Source organism: Sinohyriopsis cumingii, chromosome 17 (assembly GCF_028554795.1).
Source record: "Sinohyriopsis cumingii isolate HCF-2022 chromosome 17, ASM2855479v2, whole genome shotgun sequence".
Taxonomy (NCBI): domain Eukaryota; kingdom Metazoa; phylum Mollusca; class Bivalvia; order Unionida; family Unionidae; genus Sinohyriopsis; species Sinohyriopsis cumingii.
The window spans coordinates 59380446-59397039 of NC_142977.1; the positions used below are offsets into that span (position 1 = coordinate 59380446).

General features: G+C 37.0%; 1 protein-coding gene across 3 annotated transcripts in view; it reads right to left on the reverse strand.

The window, feature by feature from the left end:
• The window catches only part of LOC149779036 (patched domain-containing protein 3-like), a 33189-nt gene extending 18434 nt beyond the window's left edge, over positions 1-14755 (reverse strand). Inside the window, exons 1-3 of one of the 3 annotated variants that reach the window (XM_089939596.1) lie at positions 14711-14755; positions 13074-13211; positions 7121-7369 (exon numbers count right to left, since the gene is read on the reverse strand). In XM_089939596.1, coding sequence (XP_089795722.1) covers positions 7121-7369; positions 13074-13126 — 302 coding nt within the window. In that variant the 5' untranslated portion in view covers positions 13127-13211; positions 14711-14755. Of the gene's footprint in view, positions 1-7120; positions 7370-13073; positions 13212-13458; positions 13611-14069; positions 14311-14710 lie in introns of those variants that run through there. The other 2 variants (XM_089939598.1, XM_089939597.1) reach the window with 2 other exon arrangements.
• Between the last annotated feature and the right edge of the window lie 1839 nt (positions 14756-16594).

The window sequence follows — 16594 nt, forward strand, 5'->3', positions numbered from 1 at the left end:
TAAGTCTTTTTTGTTTGTTTGTTTTTGTTTTTGGGGGGGTTGGGGGGTCTATCTTTTGTTTTGTTTTCTCTTATTGACTATCTTGTGCAAAGATTGTTGAATTTATTATACAGACAATATTACATATCTGCCAAGCGGTTATGTTTAATAATAAATAAAGGCTCTATGTTACAGGATATAAATGTTTCTGTCGTAGATATAAGGAAATATGTCACGCATGACAAGGGAAATATTGTATTGTCACAAATGTTTCTACTTCACGAGTGAAATATTAGCTTATGTTCACTAAAACAAACCTTAAAAAACTTTTAAGGCAAAAATCGTAGATTTGTCTTGATCTTATTTATCTGTTCTTTGCCTACGCAATTAATGACTGCATTACTACAAAGATAAAACGAAGTTTCAAAAAATTACAATAACTGTCAGGACAGCGACCTTTTCGAAATTAACATCACAGTGTATCTGACAGACTCCAGAGCATTACATCGATATTACATCGATAAACAAAAGAGTTTAAAGACTGTGCGTTTACTTGTACAGATTTTTGGTTATTTAGTTGGTCTATTAAAAATGTATGACTTTGGTAAGCTTGCAGTCTAGTAATGTAACAGAAACCACATCTAAATTTAGATTATCACTTAATTTCGGTTTGCAATCGAGGCTTATCAATGACCCATTTCTCAATCGTTTTCAAGTATGAATCTGATTGTGACGAGAGTTAAAACAATTGTATAATTATAATTTACTCTAGAGTCTTTTCCTGAAAATTTGTAACTGGAATAAGATACTGTAGGAGTGATACGCAACGGGTCACGTGTTCAGTCACTGATTTGCATGATTCTGATGGAAAACTAATTATAAAAGCATAACTACCTGAAGCCCTCTATTTATTGTTTGGAGTTCGTTTAAGGCATTGTTAAAATAAATTTATAATAAAGGGTCTTCAGTCATGGCACATTTTAAGATCTATTCATCCTGATGAAAAGGAGACAGAGTGAGAGAGAGAATGATTAGAAGAAGAAAATTGAAATAGGCCTAAATATGGAAATACATGTTTGAATAACATATATAATGGCAGATATATTTCATTTGCTATGGCGGGCCATATTTGTCATCGATGTACTTCACCAGGGCCATATGTATCATGAATTATGACAAGCATACAAATTTGACACTAACATGAGATCTGGTCTGCAGGCCAGACTAATGAGCCTTGCGGGCCATGTGCTTGACAGCCCTGCTCAGCTATATACACAAACCCATTAGATTTCTCCTTAGAAATGCAAGATACATACTTGAAATTATAATTGTACATTGACACCTACATACCAAATAAAGAATAAAGCACTTGTTCCTGGATAGCACAATATATATTTGGATACCTGATTATTTGAAAAACAATTAAACAGAATGACACCAATATACAGGTGAAATATTTACATTTTGTTCCAAGCAGGACTTGAACCCGTGCCGTTAATAACGGAATGTATCACGCATCTCTCATGCACATGTGCCCTAACCCCACTCGAACAAGTCCTTAAACTCGTCCCCCTCCGAAAGCAAAAATTAAAAACAAAGGATGGAACAAGATTGAAGGTAAAGCCTCGATGTCCACGAGAACTCACTCACTAAGCAGGTGGATTGGAAAATTTTGCTTCATGCTGTTACAACTTTATGGTCTTAAATTATGGAACATAAAAAGTAAAAACAACACGTTTAGCAAACTTTAACAAATAATTTACTTCCATAGAATTCAAAGTGAAGATTTAAAAAGAACTTACAGGGTATTGTGAATTAAATCCCAAATATCCATAAATGTTCTATCACAAGTCCAAAAAGTATAGAATATTCCACATGAGTTCCATGAATTCTGAATGTAGTGATATTACCAAAAGTCTTGAATGAGTTCACATATCAACAGTCTTGAAGTATCACAATGATATAATCCAGAATGTCATAGAATGAACTCACAATAACCCCAAATATGTTTTAGTCAAAGATCTCAATGAGCACTTTGTAATTCCAATAAATAATCTGAACAAATAATTCCTCTCAAATAAGCGTGATTCCACAAAGGCACAATAAAATGACCACGATGTTGGACAAAGGTAAGCTTTCAGAACATTTGGTGGCTAGACCGTGAACACAAGCATAAAAAACAACTTATTTTTAACTTAAAAACCTGTCAAAATCAGAAAGACAATAGAATTTCCAAGTACACACCCAATGCCTTGAGTTTAATTGCAAGTAAATATGTTGTTTTTTTAAAACAAGATGACATTAGTCAGGTAGGCAGAAACTCCTATTCTCAATTACAAAGGTCAAGCGCATTATCCAAAATAAACATACACAACAATTCACAAAATCAACCTGATTTTTATTTTAGGAATGCAATGTACTGTATATAAATTATATTCATAAATTGACACACATATGCCATCCAGAGGGGAAAGCGCTTATACATCTATCACACATTATATGTTTGGAGACCAGATTATTTGAAAAGAATAATCTCTATGTAATCAAACTGGTTAGAGAACTATCATTTGTTCTAAGTAGGACTCCAACCAACCCGTGCTAGGAGTAACTACATCTAGCTCCCAGTTTGCATGCATCACCGCCCTATCCCACGTCCTCATTCCCCACCGCGAATACATTCAGCCAACCATAGCTAAAGTCCCTCATATGAACTGGAGCCCTACTGGCAGAACAGAATTTCCAGGAATCTAAGAAAATGCATTTTCTTCCTTTTAACCCTTTACCTCATGCAAGTGTCTTTGGACGCCTCTACTCCATTCGCATGGAAGCACCTTTTGACGCCTGCTGTAAACATCAGCCATTTTGAGCTGGTTTTCGTAGCGCCACCTTCGGGGAAAACCCCCCATTAGATACTACATTCATTTCTGCGAATGACAATTACGTCAGATCACGTGGTCGCTATTTATGCACTAGTCGATATCTGCTATTTAAAGTTGTTGTTGTTGTGGGGTTTAACGCCATTTTTCAGCACACAATAGGCTATGCATGGCGGCCAGTATTAATGGTGGAGGAAGAACCTGGCAAAACCCCGGGAAGAAAGACCGACCCACGAGAAGCTACTGGCATGCTTTCTCACATATCCACATTTGCCGAATCCTGGACTCGAACCCACGCAGAGGTGAGATGGCAGTGATCCGTAACGGAGAGTGCTTTAGACCACTCGGCCACTCGGGGCCCCGCTATTTAAAGTAACTGGGTCATAATCTCCACTCTCCAAAATGGTGGTCACGGATTTCATTCAGTACGTATAAAGTTTTCACAATTAGAATCACAACTATGAAAGATTCAATAACTCAGGTAAAGGCTCAGATATTTATGTAGGCAGCAATTAGTTTTTATTGATTATCAAATTCAGATGACTTAGTGATGTAGACGAAGACGAAAAACATGTAAATTTCGAGTACGAGAAATGGCAGCTATGGTTGGTCACGAGGCCTCACTGACATGACGGTGAACGAGTGTTCTCTCTCAATTTTAAAGCATATAAAAAATTCTTCCATGAAAAATAATTACACAGCTATAACAATCGGACTTTACTCTTACATTTTTCCGCATATAATAGATGTGTACCAAAACTGTAAAATGGTTAAAACTGCTGTCAAACGTAACATATACTACATTGCTTAACAGTTCACAGGCAGGCCTATGCGTATGCTGTCGACTATGTAACAGGTGTTCTATTTATAGTGCACTGCACTTTGTCACTATGCTCTATGAGGTAAAGGGTTAACTATTGAATGTTAAAACCATCTCTAATATTTTTGAGTGATAATATTTTCAAGGTGACCATCATGTCAGATCGGCACTACATTCATTTAGGACAGACAATACACAGCAAGAAATCTTTTGGTGAAAACTCCATGTTTCTGAGAAATAGCTATAATAATATTTTTAAGATAGCTGTCATGGTGATAACATTGTTTGTAAGATCGGCACCATTTCCATGTAGGAGCAACTAGATCTCATAAAAAATATTTTGGCTAAATCCTTATGCCAATATGACAATCCATTGATGAAAATTAGTTATAAGATTTTTAAGTTGGCCACCATGGAGTTAGATTGGTACCAGTTTCATTTATGAACAACCAGACATCTTAAGCAGTCTTATGGTCAAAGCCATGTATGGCACAGTGGTCCGTTTACAGGCAAGTCTTTCAACAAAAACCCCATTATGATACGACCATGCGTTCAGGAGTAGTAGCGATAACAAGATTTAGAAGATGACCGGTATTGCAGACATACTAGAGGTCATATCAGCACTATTTTCATGAACGTCTTCTGATGAAAATCCATTATCAACATGACTGCCAGTTCTGGTAAAGTAGCGATAGTAACTTTACCAAGCTTACTGGATTTCAAAGCATGATCATTTTTATTTAGGGTCACCTAGGCCTTGGGATGAATGTGTGCGTACAATTCATGACAGTCCTCAAATTAGGTGATGACAGGTAGCAATAAGATTCATGTGGAAATGCACATAGGGAAAATGGACATAGAGCAATCCCATAACCGCTTCTGGTTTATGACCAGTAGTGGTATGAATGTAGACAGCATTCATTGTGCACATACCCCAAACTGCAAATGTAAGCTGCAAAATGTCTGTAATTTATACTGCAATTATTCCATGACAAGTCCATGTTGGATGATATGCCCAATACTACTTTAAAAAAGAGTCCTGTACATTTTTATGTAGGAAATGTTTTGTCCATCAATAAACCCATCGAAACTGTGCTATAAATGTGACAAGATGAGTCACCATGGGTTCCTTATGAGAGGATACTTTAACTATATGCCCACCAAACACAATCAGGTATGTGGAATAGGCGCGATGCGCACTCCTTAATATCATACGGGGCTACTAACTGAGGCAACCTTTACCCCTCATATACCTCGCACGATGACACCCAAGCTGCAAAAAAACTTGCACCTTTAAAAGAGTGTGATATGTATCAACAAGATTCCCTCGAAGGGACTGATGCTGTACTGTTTGAACATTTCGAGAAATCTAAGATAGGACCGTTTGTTCTTTCTCACTGCAGAGTACAGAAACCATATCTGAAATTTTTTACTGAAAGATAATATTTTCAAACTGGCCAGTGTTGTGCCAAAATCTTTACACTATTAGAAGTCTTTGATGATATCCATATTTCACTACTGCAATCAGTTCAGAAGATCTAGTGATAATGAAACTTGGATTTTAGAGTTGCCCCATTTTCATTTAGGGTCATCTAGGCATGTAAAGAAGTTTTTGGTCAAAGCCTAATGGCGATATGAGCATCCTTCAAGGAATAGTTGAATTAACAAGATTTTCAAGCTGGCTGCCAGGTTGGCACAACTTTCATTCAGGCCACCTGGATTCAGGTCACAATTATATGTTCAGGGTCAGTACCCACAAATGTAGTCCCAATCTAATTTTGGGGGGTTTTCCCTCTTCTCTACTGGTGACCCTTGGCTTAGATTTAAGAATTCGTTGTGATGATTTAAAGGAAAATGTTTATTCTTTGAAATATTAGCATTATGGTGTGAATGTGTGTATGCATTATGGCGACAGTGCACAGTGAGTAATGAGGCATGAGTGTGAAATCTATGAACTATGACTCGCTGATCTGTTTACAGTTCGGCGTCTCCAAAAACTACGGGATGGCGTATCACAAGAACTTTAACGTACGTTTATCTTTAAGGATACTTTAGATAAATATAGGATTTATCGTCATATGGACACAGGGAAAGGTTCAGTACTATCAATAATGTAGATGCCATATAGGGAAAATAACAGTGATATGAGCACACTTAAACACCAAAAGAATAATTAAAGCCCTGTGTGAATATGGCTTTCCGTTTCGGTGGAAGTAGCAATAACAAGATTATCATGATGGATATAATAACAGCCATTTTGGAGGTCAGATCGTCACCTTTGAATTTAGTTTTAACCAAACGTCATGAGAAGTCTTGTGGTGAAACTCCATTTAGACCAACTTTCCATTCAGAAGAAGCAGGAATAACATGATGGCTGCTGCGAATGTTATATTGGATTTCAGATTGACATCTCTTTATCAATTTAGACATCCTAAAAAGTCATTTCTCGAAAATCCCATGTTGGCATGTCCATCTATTTACGATTAGTAGCGATAACAAGATACTAAATATCCAAGCGAAACCCATTTACCTTGAAAACCAAATAGACCATAATATATATGTTTAAATAAAGTTTTATGGCACTCTGATAATTAGTTTACAAGGATTAATGATACTAAACGTGTGCTAACGGAAAAACAAATGATGGACGACAGGCCATCCCATAAGTTCTTCGGGTCTATGATCCGTGGATGTAAAATACAACTAGTGGTCATAATAGTACCCACTTAAGTGCACAGCATGAGGTGTAAAAAGGGGCAACGGCATTCCTACCAAATGTAATACATTTGGTAATCATGGGCAGTAAATCAGTCGTCAATGTACCAATACTTACCAATCAATCACTTTGAACAATTCATAAAAAACACAAGATATGTCCAGTAAAGTGGCCTTCATCTTCGCTATACAAGTTTCCGATATGTTAACCCTATCTACACCTTGGAGGATCTAGCAGATATTTTATTGCTTTGACCTAGCAATATCTATTGGATTTCTTGAGTAGCCTCTCTCAGTATGTAATGCTAACTAAACAAGAGCATGTAACAGCGGTAAATTGTCCATCGACTGAAAATGGTGAAAGCAACTGACTTTAAAAGGACACTTTGTAAGCTTAACATCGAAAGTATGACTATGTACCAGACAGAAGACATTATATGTGTATTTGAGAGAAATTCATTAGTACAAATACGGACCGGCAGTGAAAAATTACTTAAAGAGTCCATTTAAACTGTGTGATCCTCTAGTCTCGATCATGTGAACATTTTTTAATTTTGAACAACTTAATTTTGAGAGGATGCAGTGGCTTGCTGCCTCGTCCAGTGAAACTCACAGACCCGAACCACAGGTCTATCTGCTCGATCCACCAAACTATAGATAGGATTAACATATCAGAACCTTGGCTAAAGAAGATGAGTGACCTTGTATACACTTTACAGTCAAATATTACCCTTCTACCAGCCCTGTTTGAAAGGTGCGTTTTGGGTACTCAGGATCTGCTGTACATGAAGATTCAAGTCCTGGACTCTTGTCTTTGATGTCAACAAGACGATTCGCTTCCTTTTCTAGAAGTCTCCTATTTTCGTCTTCGTCATGTTCTGCTTGGAAATGGCAACTTCTTCCTTCAACTGCTGCAGCATTCTTTTCGTCCACTGTGTCATCCATCATGGTCGTTCGCAATTCTATAAACTCTGCGACCCTAAGAATTGAAAAACTGGAATGTGGTAAACGGCCTCATTCCATATTAATGAACGTGAAAACCTGAGATTGAGATATCTGATAGAAACGGTAATATTTTCTTAAATTTGCATGCCAAAATATCTGATTAGGAAGTAGCATCGACATGACATAAATTTGTAAAAATGCATCAGCAGTTGTCGTATTAAGCATTAAATTCTGATATTTTACAAAACATTTCTACCAAATTTTAATTATTGCTGAGAACTGGCTGTTATTATGAGAATTATTCTTAACTGTACGTGCACTTAATATTTTTCCGATGGATAATTAAATTAAATATTTGCACATATCACACCTTTCAGTAGGATAGAAATGTCAGTCTTATATATTTTAATCGGGAAATAATACAGAATAGATCACATTGTAAGTTTGTCTTCCTTTTTAATTGCTTACAGACTAATTTACAGTTTTGCCACTTATAACTTCAACTCAGGAATAGTAATAATTGGGTATGACTCCACAATGTGATATTTCATGATCACCTTGTGATGTCACTCCTCTCCTGCAGGTTTGTTATTATCATGTTTACATTAAAACGCGCTGGACTACTAATTAGACAACTGATCATAGATAATTTTTATTTAACATTATAGTATAAAAATGAGGATTACATAAAGTCATATCGTCCTGTCATAGCGCATTACAGAGAACCATATAATTCGACAACATTAGCGAGTCATTTAATCGAAGTGAGTGAGAAAAAATTAAATTCTGCGACTACTCCAATGGTAAACCGACCAACTATTGTAAAAGACTACGATAATACTGATAACGCTCATATAATTTCAATAACGTCGTCTCTAGAGTAATCCCAACTCAGCCAGTAGTTACCTTCTCTTCGATAACATCTATATGTCCGTGCGCTAGTGTGGATACTTCATCATTGAATACTTGATGTTTATCATCATAACAACTCAACCCAATTTATTTGTGCACACTTGTATACAATGTGTAATTCACTGATCTAATGGTGTTCAAGTAGGTACAATGTAACTGTAACCCACCATCTAACGCTCTTAAGTAATCATCATGCATTACTCGTTCTTCATATATTTTATTCCCAGGTTACACAAAACTACCGGCTCTACTGTGTTTGCATGAAGAAAGCTGACTCCGCTAGCCATTTCTCTGATGACTCATAAAATCCTATCCTCAGTGTAAGCAATTGCAGTGATGATGGTTCTGGGTGTTAACACCAGACCGATTCTGGCACTTCCATTGCTGGTTCCTGATATTGCTCCGATGGCTACGGCTAATCCCAACGAACCAACTGTGGGTAAGATTTTCAGAGATAACGATGCAAACAGTGGTCCTGTGGCACATAATCCTTTTCTTTTTCGCTACTTGAGACTGAGACATTTCCATGGTTAATCTTGTGTGAGCCACCTGCGCAGGTGATAACGCCCTATGCTGCTTTCTGGTAATAAAAGAGAAATTTGACCTTATGATCACTTTAGAAGTAGTTGTCAAGCAAGCTGATAGTTACTCTGCGGATAAAATGAGTTTGCTAAATTATTTTTGCAAGGAAGGTAATAACGGCGATTCGGAGAAGGTAAATTTGTTTGAAAATGGAGGGATAAAACGTAAGACGGATACTGAGTGTGCTTGTTATCCATGTCTTGAATATATGACTCGGAAGGTGGCAGACATATACCTGGACATATTTTCAAATCCATGAGCTAAAACATATATACATGAACCTGAAGAAGCCAAATGTATAACAACCAATGTTTTTAAAAATTAAATTCTTTTAAGAAATAATTATGTTGTATATTATTTCGTTTGTTTTTTTCTATGGATTAAGTACATACGTCTCATCAAATCTCGGCAAGTGATTACCATTTTGGGACCAGTGAAAAGTAAGGTGGGACTAGTGAAGAGAAAGGTGGGACTAGTGAATTTTCTGAAACCACTTGTCCTGGACTAGTGGTTAAAAAAAATTTCCTCAGCCCTGTAATAATCACCCTGTGATATCCATGCATAGCTACTAGTGATGCAGATAACACTAACATGACTGGTGCCGGATTGAGCCGCTCGCGCTATCGCATCCTGTTGAGTCAGAATTAAGCACACTGGTGAGTACGGCATGCTTTATACTTTGTGTTAAATTAAAATGAGTGCGAACATCCTGAGCTGCCGCTTAATGATCACGGTTATCTTACCCAATATCGTGTCAAACGTCAAAAGTTTATCAGATGTCAGCAACGAGCAAACCTTTTAATGTGTGTCACTGGACAACACGTTTTCTGGATTAGCTGAATCTGCTACACTCGCCACTGTAACTATTGTCCATTTAATCTAAATTTTCAATACTGATAACTCCTTCATCCACAGATCATGTTTGGAAATGCCAAAATGATGAATCAGGTAAAACATCTCGAACTCTTTGAAGGACACCTGTGTCCCAGCATCAGTGTCTGGTATTTTTGCATTGTCTCGATTAGCATCATGTACGTGGGGAAGTAGTTTTTAAGTTTGTTGGCATAACTGCTCAAGTCCTCGCTCAGATACTGCCTGTTCTTCATTCTTGCATAGATCCTACTAAGGTTCATTTGGTCGAATATCATATTGTTTAACTCATGATTATTACTACGCAAGGTTTTTTGAAAGACCACAAACCGGTCACAAGAACGCCCTGACTCTGCTTTTGTTGTTATCTTCCATGTGCCATTAGGCTCGCCAAACCAAAAAGGGAAGCTATTAAATCCTTGTTGTTTTTGAAAATACAATCGCTTTGAAAAACTCAACAGGAGATTGTCAAGTTCCACCTCATACGCCAAGGGTGGTCCGATTGTTTGGCATCCAGAGCGAAAACCCTGTAGACACGAACTGCGCAGCCACTACACCAGGTGCCGAGTGGAGATAATTTGCATAGCTGTTATGTTTTAGCTCAATCGTGTGTTTGGCTCCTCCGAATACCGTGCAGACATCATAGCAAAATCAAACTCTCAAGCTCAAGGCGAGGAACATACAAACCTGCAAACCCTCTGCGCTCATAGCCCTTTGTGTGGCAAATCAATCACTATAAGCAGCGTTTTTGTACAGGGTAAACACTACTCTAATCGCATCATGAACAGGGACACGAATAGTACCAGCTTTTCAGTCGGTGCCTGTGTTATCAGCAGTAGCAGCAGCAGGAAACATCACAACAGCATCTGGTAATACTGCCGCAGCTGCGTTTATTTTGCTGGATACAGCGGTGCCAGTGGCTCGATCTTTGAACTACCACGTTTGTACCGGTGCTACGACTAAAATCACTGAACGTCACCAGATGCTTGATCATACTGACCACGGATAGTTCATGAATATCCACCGCGACCTGATTATTAAGTTTATATGTCACAAATTCAAAGAGACTACTACAGTTGTTGACCAACACGATATAGGCGTCAACACCAAAAGCTGCTGATGATGCTAACGTCAGACTGTTCCAATGATTTCAATAAAATCCTTATACGACAACAACAAAAAAACATCATCTCTGTGAGTTCTTCCCATAGGACAATAGAGATCTGTTTTCAATCAGGTTGTCGATGTACTCGTATTCCGTCGTGGATTCATCAATAGGATCCTCATTGAAGAGTTTGAACTAATATGGAGTATACTTGGAGAACATTATTATACTGCACGGTTACATAAAATCATAATCGCAGCTCAATGCACGCGTGCTATTCCTGCCCAAGTCATCAATGAGGTCATTTTGCGCCCAGCTTGGTTACCGACAGCTAGCTGACTGGTTAACTCCAGATGACACATGAGTTTCTGTCCACGTTGAGTGAGTATTCGCTCCGCAGTAGCGATTATTATAAGCTGAGCTAGAAATGAGCAGCTATTCAATCGGAGATACTTTTGTGGTTAATCGTGGAAATGCTGAGGTGATTTTGAAAATAGCTTAGACAAAACCCTCCTCTGATTTATTCCTGTTGAAATTTTCCTGGTCTCATCGTTATAAACTACATTACACTTTTTTTTTTACACTTGTCTCATATGAAGACAAAAACGTGACTTGCTTTAATTAAAATCCAGAGGTTGCCCGGATCAACATCGTCATAAAATGAATATTGCAAGAATTATTGACAGTTATTAACGCGCCTCTGGGTTTATTAGGAGAAAAACTATAAATCACATTGCTGGAACTACCTTGGGTATCGTAAGATCCTTCAGTGATCTAGCAGTGGGTAAGTAAACTGATTACATTGCTGATGTCCACCGGACCATTAACCTCTACAACAGAAGTTTCATCACTGCCAGCAATATGACATTGTGTAAAACCAAGAATCGACCCGATCATGTTGTTGATGTTAAAATCAGCACGATAACCTGGTTTTTAAACGTGCTGTAGTTAGGCTCCATATTAATATTATTTGCGTTGTGATTGTTTTCAGTAATCAGCCGCTGTATTTCATTGGCGATGTCGACTACGTTATATGTCTTGGGTTATCGTAAGTGGAAAAATGCTCAAACAATCGGAACTGTATCTGAAAACATATGGCGCATGGTCATGTTATCAAAAGCATTCCAGATTTCTCCGATGATCAACAGCTTCTTTGTCTAGTGGAATCGGGTCACACAACGCACTATAAAATTATCGCTGAGCGAATTTCAAGTCAAATAACAGCGATATGATGGTATATAATCAACAGGCGGATAAAAATGTAAGCAGTGGACAGTTACCCACCGACCAAATCCTGATGAAGCACACAATAATCCTCAGGCTAAATGGTCCACTATCTCTATCATTTCGTTATCGATTTCCACTCTCATGTCTCCGGCGAATTTATTGGCTGATTAATTTTAATCGTTGGGCTAAGTCGGATGGTGTTTTATAACACTTGATACCTTTTCCGTCTTTCTTCAGATGAATGCGATCGAGGGGTTACCAGCCTCAGCTGTGAGCTCTGTGTTAATCTTGCTGCGGCTGGCACCTCTGGGTATGGCGCTTCAGAAAGACCATCCCAACAAACCCGTAACGTTGATGAGGACTCTTAAGGGGGTTTACTTTCTTATTAACCACATCATCTACATCGAGAAAAGGACAACAACCATCACGGAAGCTAATTCAGAGACACCAGTAGTAGCGTCAATTAACTGATACCAATTATCAGTTCTCTGCTTGGTTTTATAATGACTTATAAATTCTTCCAACCTTTGTTTCAATGTTTTATCCATTGTGATTATACCAATATCCTTTGTCTAATTAGGAAACCATCACGTTTTTATGAAACCATGATAATAAACAAACACGCAGGAGAGTGGTGACTCCACAAGGTGGTCATGAAATATCACTTTGTGGGGTCATAACCGTTTTTTGTTACACTACTCATGAAAATCAATATCTTGTTGAATTTTTAAGTCAAGGAATGGTAGCCAAGATTATTTTTATTTATATTCAATAGTGACACTTTCAACTGTAAAATTGTCTCTAAACACAATATCTTTCAGATTTATCGCCTCGAGTAAATGATTTCCTTTTATATTAACCACAACAAAACTATATAAACTTAGAAAATATATACAATGTCAACTGCAAGCACGTTCTGACGGATGTAAAGATTAGAACTATTATCAAAAGGAGTTTCGAATCTAATAGATATTACTGAATAGGAAACAGATGCCGCTTCTCCAGTCGCAGTCTATAAAATGGAAAATAAAAAGGCACTCACCGTTTTAAAGGCTCTCCTGAAGAGGAATCTAGTCCAGCAGATCCTTCAGCCATCGTGATTTGTCCTACTTTAAATTACTCAAGGACACAGACTCATTTCCTTCTTCTTTCTCGATAAGTTGCATTGACGAGTAGTCATCTAAAATTAAAGTTGTCAACTGGTCTTATGGGGAAGGCTGTGTTTTAAAATTAGTCATTCAAGTTACTTATAGCTGATTGAAATTACATGTTCTTTAGTCATATTCTTAGCAAAATCGTTAAACATTCATTATTTGCAACATGCTGAAAAGTTTACTGTTTATTTTCTGAACTAATCTTAACCATAAACCATGAATATATGTTGAAGTGTTGCTGACAAAATTTCACAGTTATAATAAAAGTGTTACCTGTTCCTGGAAATTTTCAACGAAAATGACTGGAAGCTACAGTTGTACTGTAAAAGGGAGGTAACTTTATAAAGTTTGGTATTAATTTATTCACAGAATAATGAAACAGAAACAATTACTCAACCAGCTTAGTCAAAGAACAAGATTGCACAAAAGAGAAGAGATATTTTACTACAACAACCACAAAAATGTCGATCAAATTTAACATAAATAGGGCACATCTTTCTTTAATAAAAGCATATATTCTGAAGGGATTCATTATTGAAGAAAAGATAGCATAACACCTCGTTCCCAGTTTCCATTTAAATAGTGTACATATATATATTATTTTCATTGCTATTACTATCAGTAATTGTTAAATAAGGACAAATGTCATTTGAGGAAATAGATCCCGTTATTATAATAATAATAATAATGTTATTTGTAGTAATTACCAGACAAAATAATGTAACTTTTTATATGTTTTGAAAACATGATGCATGCTGCCGACTGCAAGCAAGTTCTTGCATATTAGTGCGAACTCAAATTACCCAAATAATAGATATTATATTTTCACATCGAAAGACATCTGACCTGATAATGCTAATGTAAATCTCTACCACTAAAGTTACCTAAGTGGTTAGAGCTTCCGCCTCGGATGTGGAAAGTCGCGGATTCGAACCCCGGACGAGTTATACCAAAAACTTAAAACAACTGAACTAGACTGGTCGGTCTGGTGTCAGGATAATGCGACTGGGTGGGTCATGATGCTACATGTCTAGGGCTTGATGTCCAGTGCTAGACATCACTATAAACTGCCACACTGCAGACACGGTAACGATATGACTCAAAATTGTTAAAACTACTTTAAAATCAAAATCGCACACTGATGTAAATCTCAATCACTCTATGCTAAAGTAGCGACCGTTCATGTCGGAACAATCAAGGCAAATATATCGTGCGCTATAAACTTTATGAGAAATACGAAAACAACGCATAAATCTTGCTACACAGAAATGTTATTCTCCTCCTGCATCTAAAATCCAAACAACGGGCATCCTCGACAATGGCTAAGTTTCAAGATGGACGCCGCTGCATCTGCATCTCATTACGACACACTTATCTTTACCCTGACAACTCATACCTTCTAAATCAACAAGCATAGTACCCATACACCATAGTATAAACATTTGAAATATGAATTAGAGGTAATAACTATTAAACTCAAGCAATTTCAAAGTGAAAACTAAAGTAATAAAATACTTTCACTTGCCTTCTCCTGAGACATCTCAGATAAATAAAACTACAGCGCGATTATGCAATATTTATCAATGGGAGGTAACTTTGTCATGCTTGACACTAATCGATTGAAAGAATAGTAAAATCGATACAGCCTCCAAACCAGCTTAGTCAAAGAATAAGGTTGCACAATATAAAACAGTTTTATTATTATAACATTTACAACACATATCAGTCAAATTTCAAGTATATCACATATCTCTTTCTCAAAGAAAAGCATCTATGTTTAAGGGAATATAGTTCCAATTATGACTAAAAATGGACTGGAATCGGTTACTTTATTTTCCCTGTCCCGGAGAGTATACAGGTTTTTTTTAATTAAATAACATACCACGGTTTCTTAAATTCGCTCCTTGTCAACTTTCAAGCTTTAGGTCTCTCCACAATCAAAAGGAATGGTATCAAGTTGCGAATTAGTCGATAAATCAGCTCCAAATCCGTACTGACACCAGTCAGGATTAATGCAGGTTTTGGGGCACATTTATCGGCCTAGTTGCATATATTTATCGGCCTAGTTGCATATATATAACTCACTCTGTGTGTGTGTGTGTGTGTGTGTGTGTGTGTGAGTGAGAGAGAGAGAGAGATTTGGTTTTTAAGGTAGTTTTAAAAAATTTCAGTCATGTAGATGCGATGTCTGCAGTGTAGCAATTTATAGTGATATATAGCACTGGGGCATCATGCCGCAGACGTATAGCATCATGTTCCACCCAGTCACATTATCCTAACACAAGGCCAACCAGTCCTAGCACTAACCTCCTAATGCTGAGTGCCAAGCGAGGCAGCTGCTACTACCATCTTTATAAGTCTTTGGTATGACTCGGCCGAGGTTCAAACCCGCGACCTCCCGCATTCGAGGCTGACGCTCTAACCACTTAAACCACCTGATAGTTGCTCTTTGGTTTGTAAAAGCTTTGTTCCTGAAAATGAGCCCAGTCACCGGGAGTATCCTAACGAACAAAACATTACAACCTGGTGTAGATACCAGATCAAGAGTAAGATGCAAAAATTACTTCATTCTGCGGCGGAGATGGCATTTTCCAATGTTTATGAACGTACATGTACGAGATGGATGACACCTGCTTAGTTCTGATTCACAATCCTAATTGAACAGACTATGTTTCTATATTAATTAGCCAGCCAAGATTCAAATATTGGTGGCTTATTATTAAAAGGTATATCTGTGATCAGTAGTTACGTTATAGTAGTGAAAAAGATTGATTCCCTATATTTGCAGAAATGCTATGTCTAAAACATCAGGTCATAACTTCATAGAAATTAAAAAAAAAAATATGTCGTAGGATGGAACATTTTTCTCACCAATATTCCAGGATTTTCAAGCGGCTTTTTTATATTTTAATATATGAAAACTGATTGTGCCATCTGAATGGGATAATTGTATCACATAAGTGATAACAGTGATTTAAGTGTGATTTTCGTGGGAAATTTATATCACATAAACCATGAACTTGATATTTATATCACATAAGTCATATCAGTGATGTAAGTGACTTTGTACGATATTTATATCACATAAATCATGAATGTGATATTTATATCACATAAGTCATATCAGTGATGTAAGTGACTTTGTATGATATTTATATCACATAAACCATGAATGTGATATTTATATCACATAAGTGATATCAGTGATATGAGTATGAGTTTTCTAAAGATCAATACTTATCGTGAAAGTGTCACAGGAAAGTAAATAGCTATCGGAGTTAATGAACTCTTACAGTCAGTTTCTAATTTTGAATTTTTAACCCTCGTTGAAGATACTGTTGTAACAAATTTAAATCTCCATTACTAATCAAAACCATTCATCGCCAGAAGAAAACAAAATTGTTTCGAA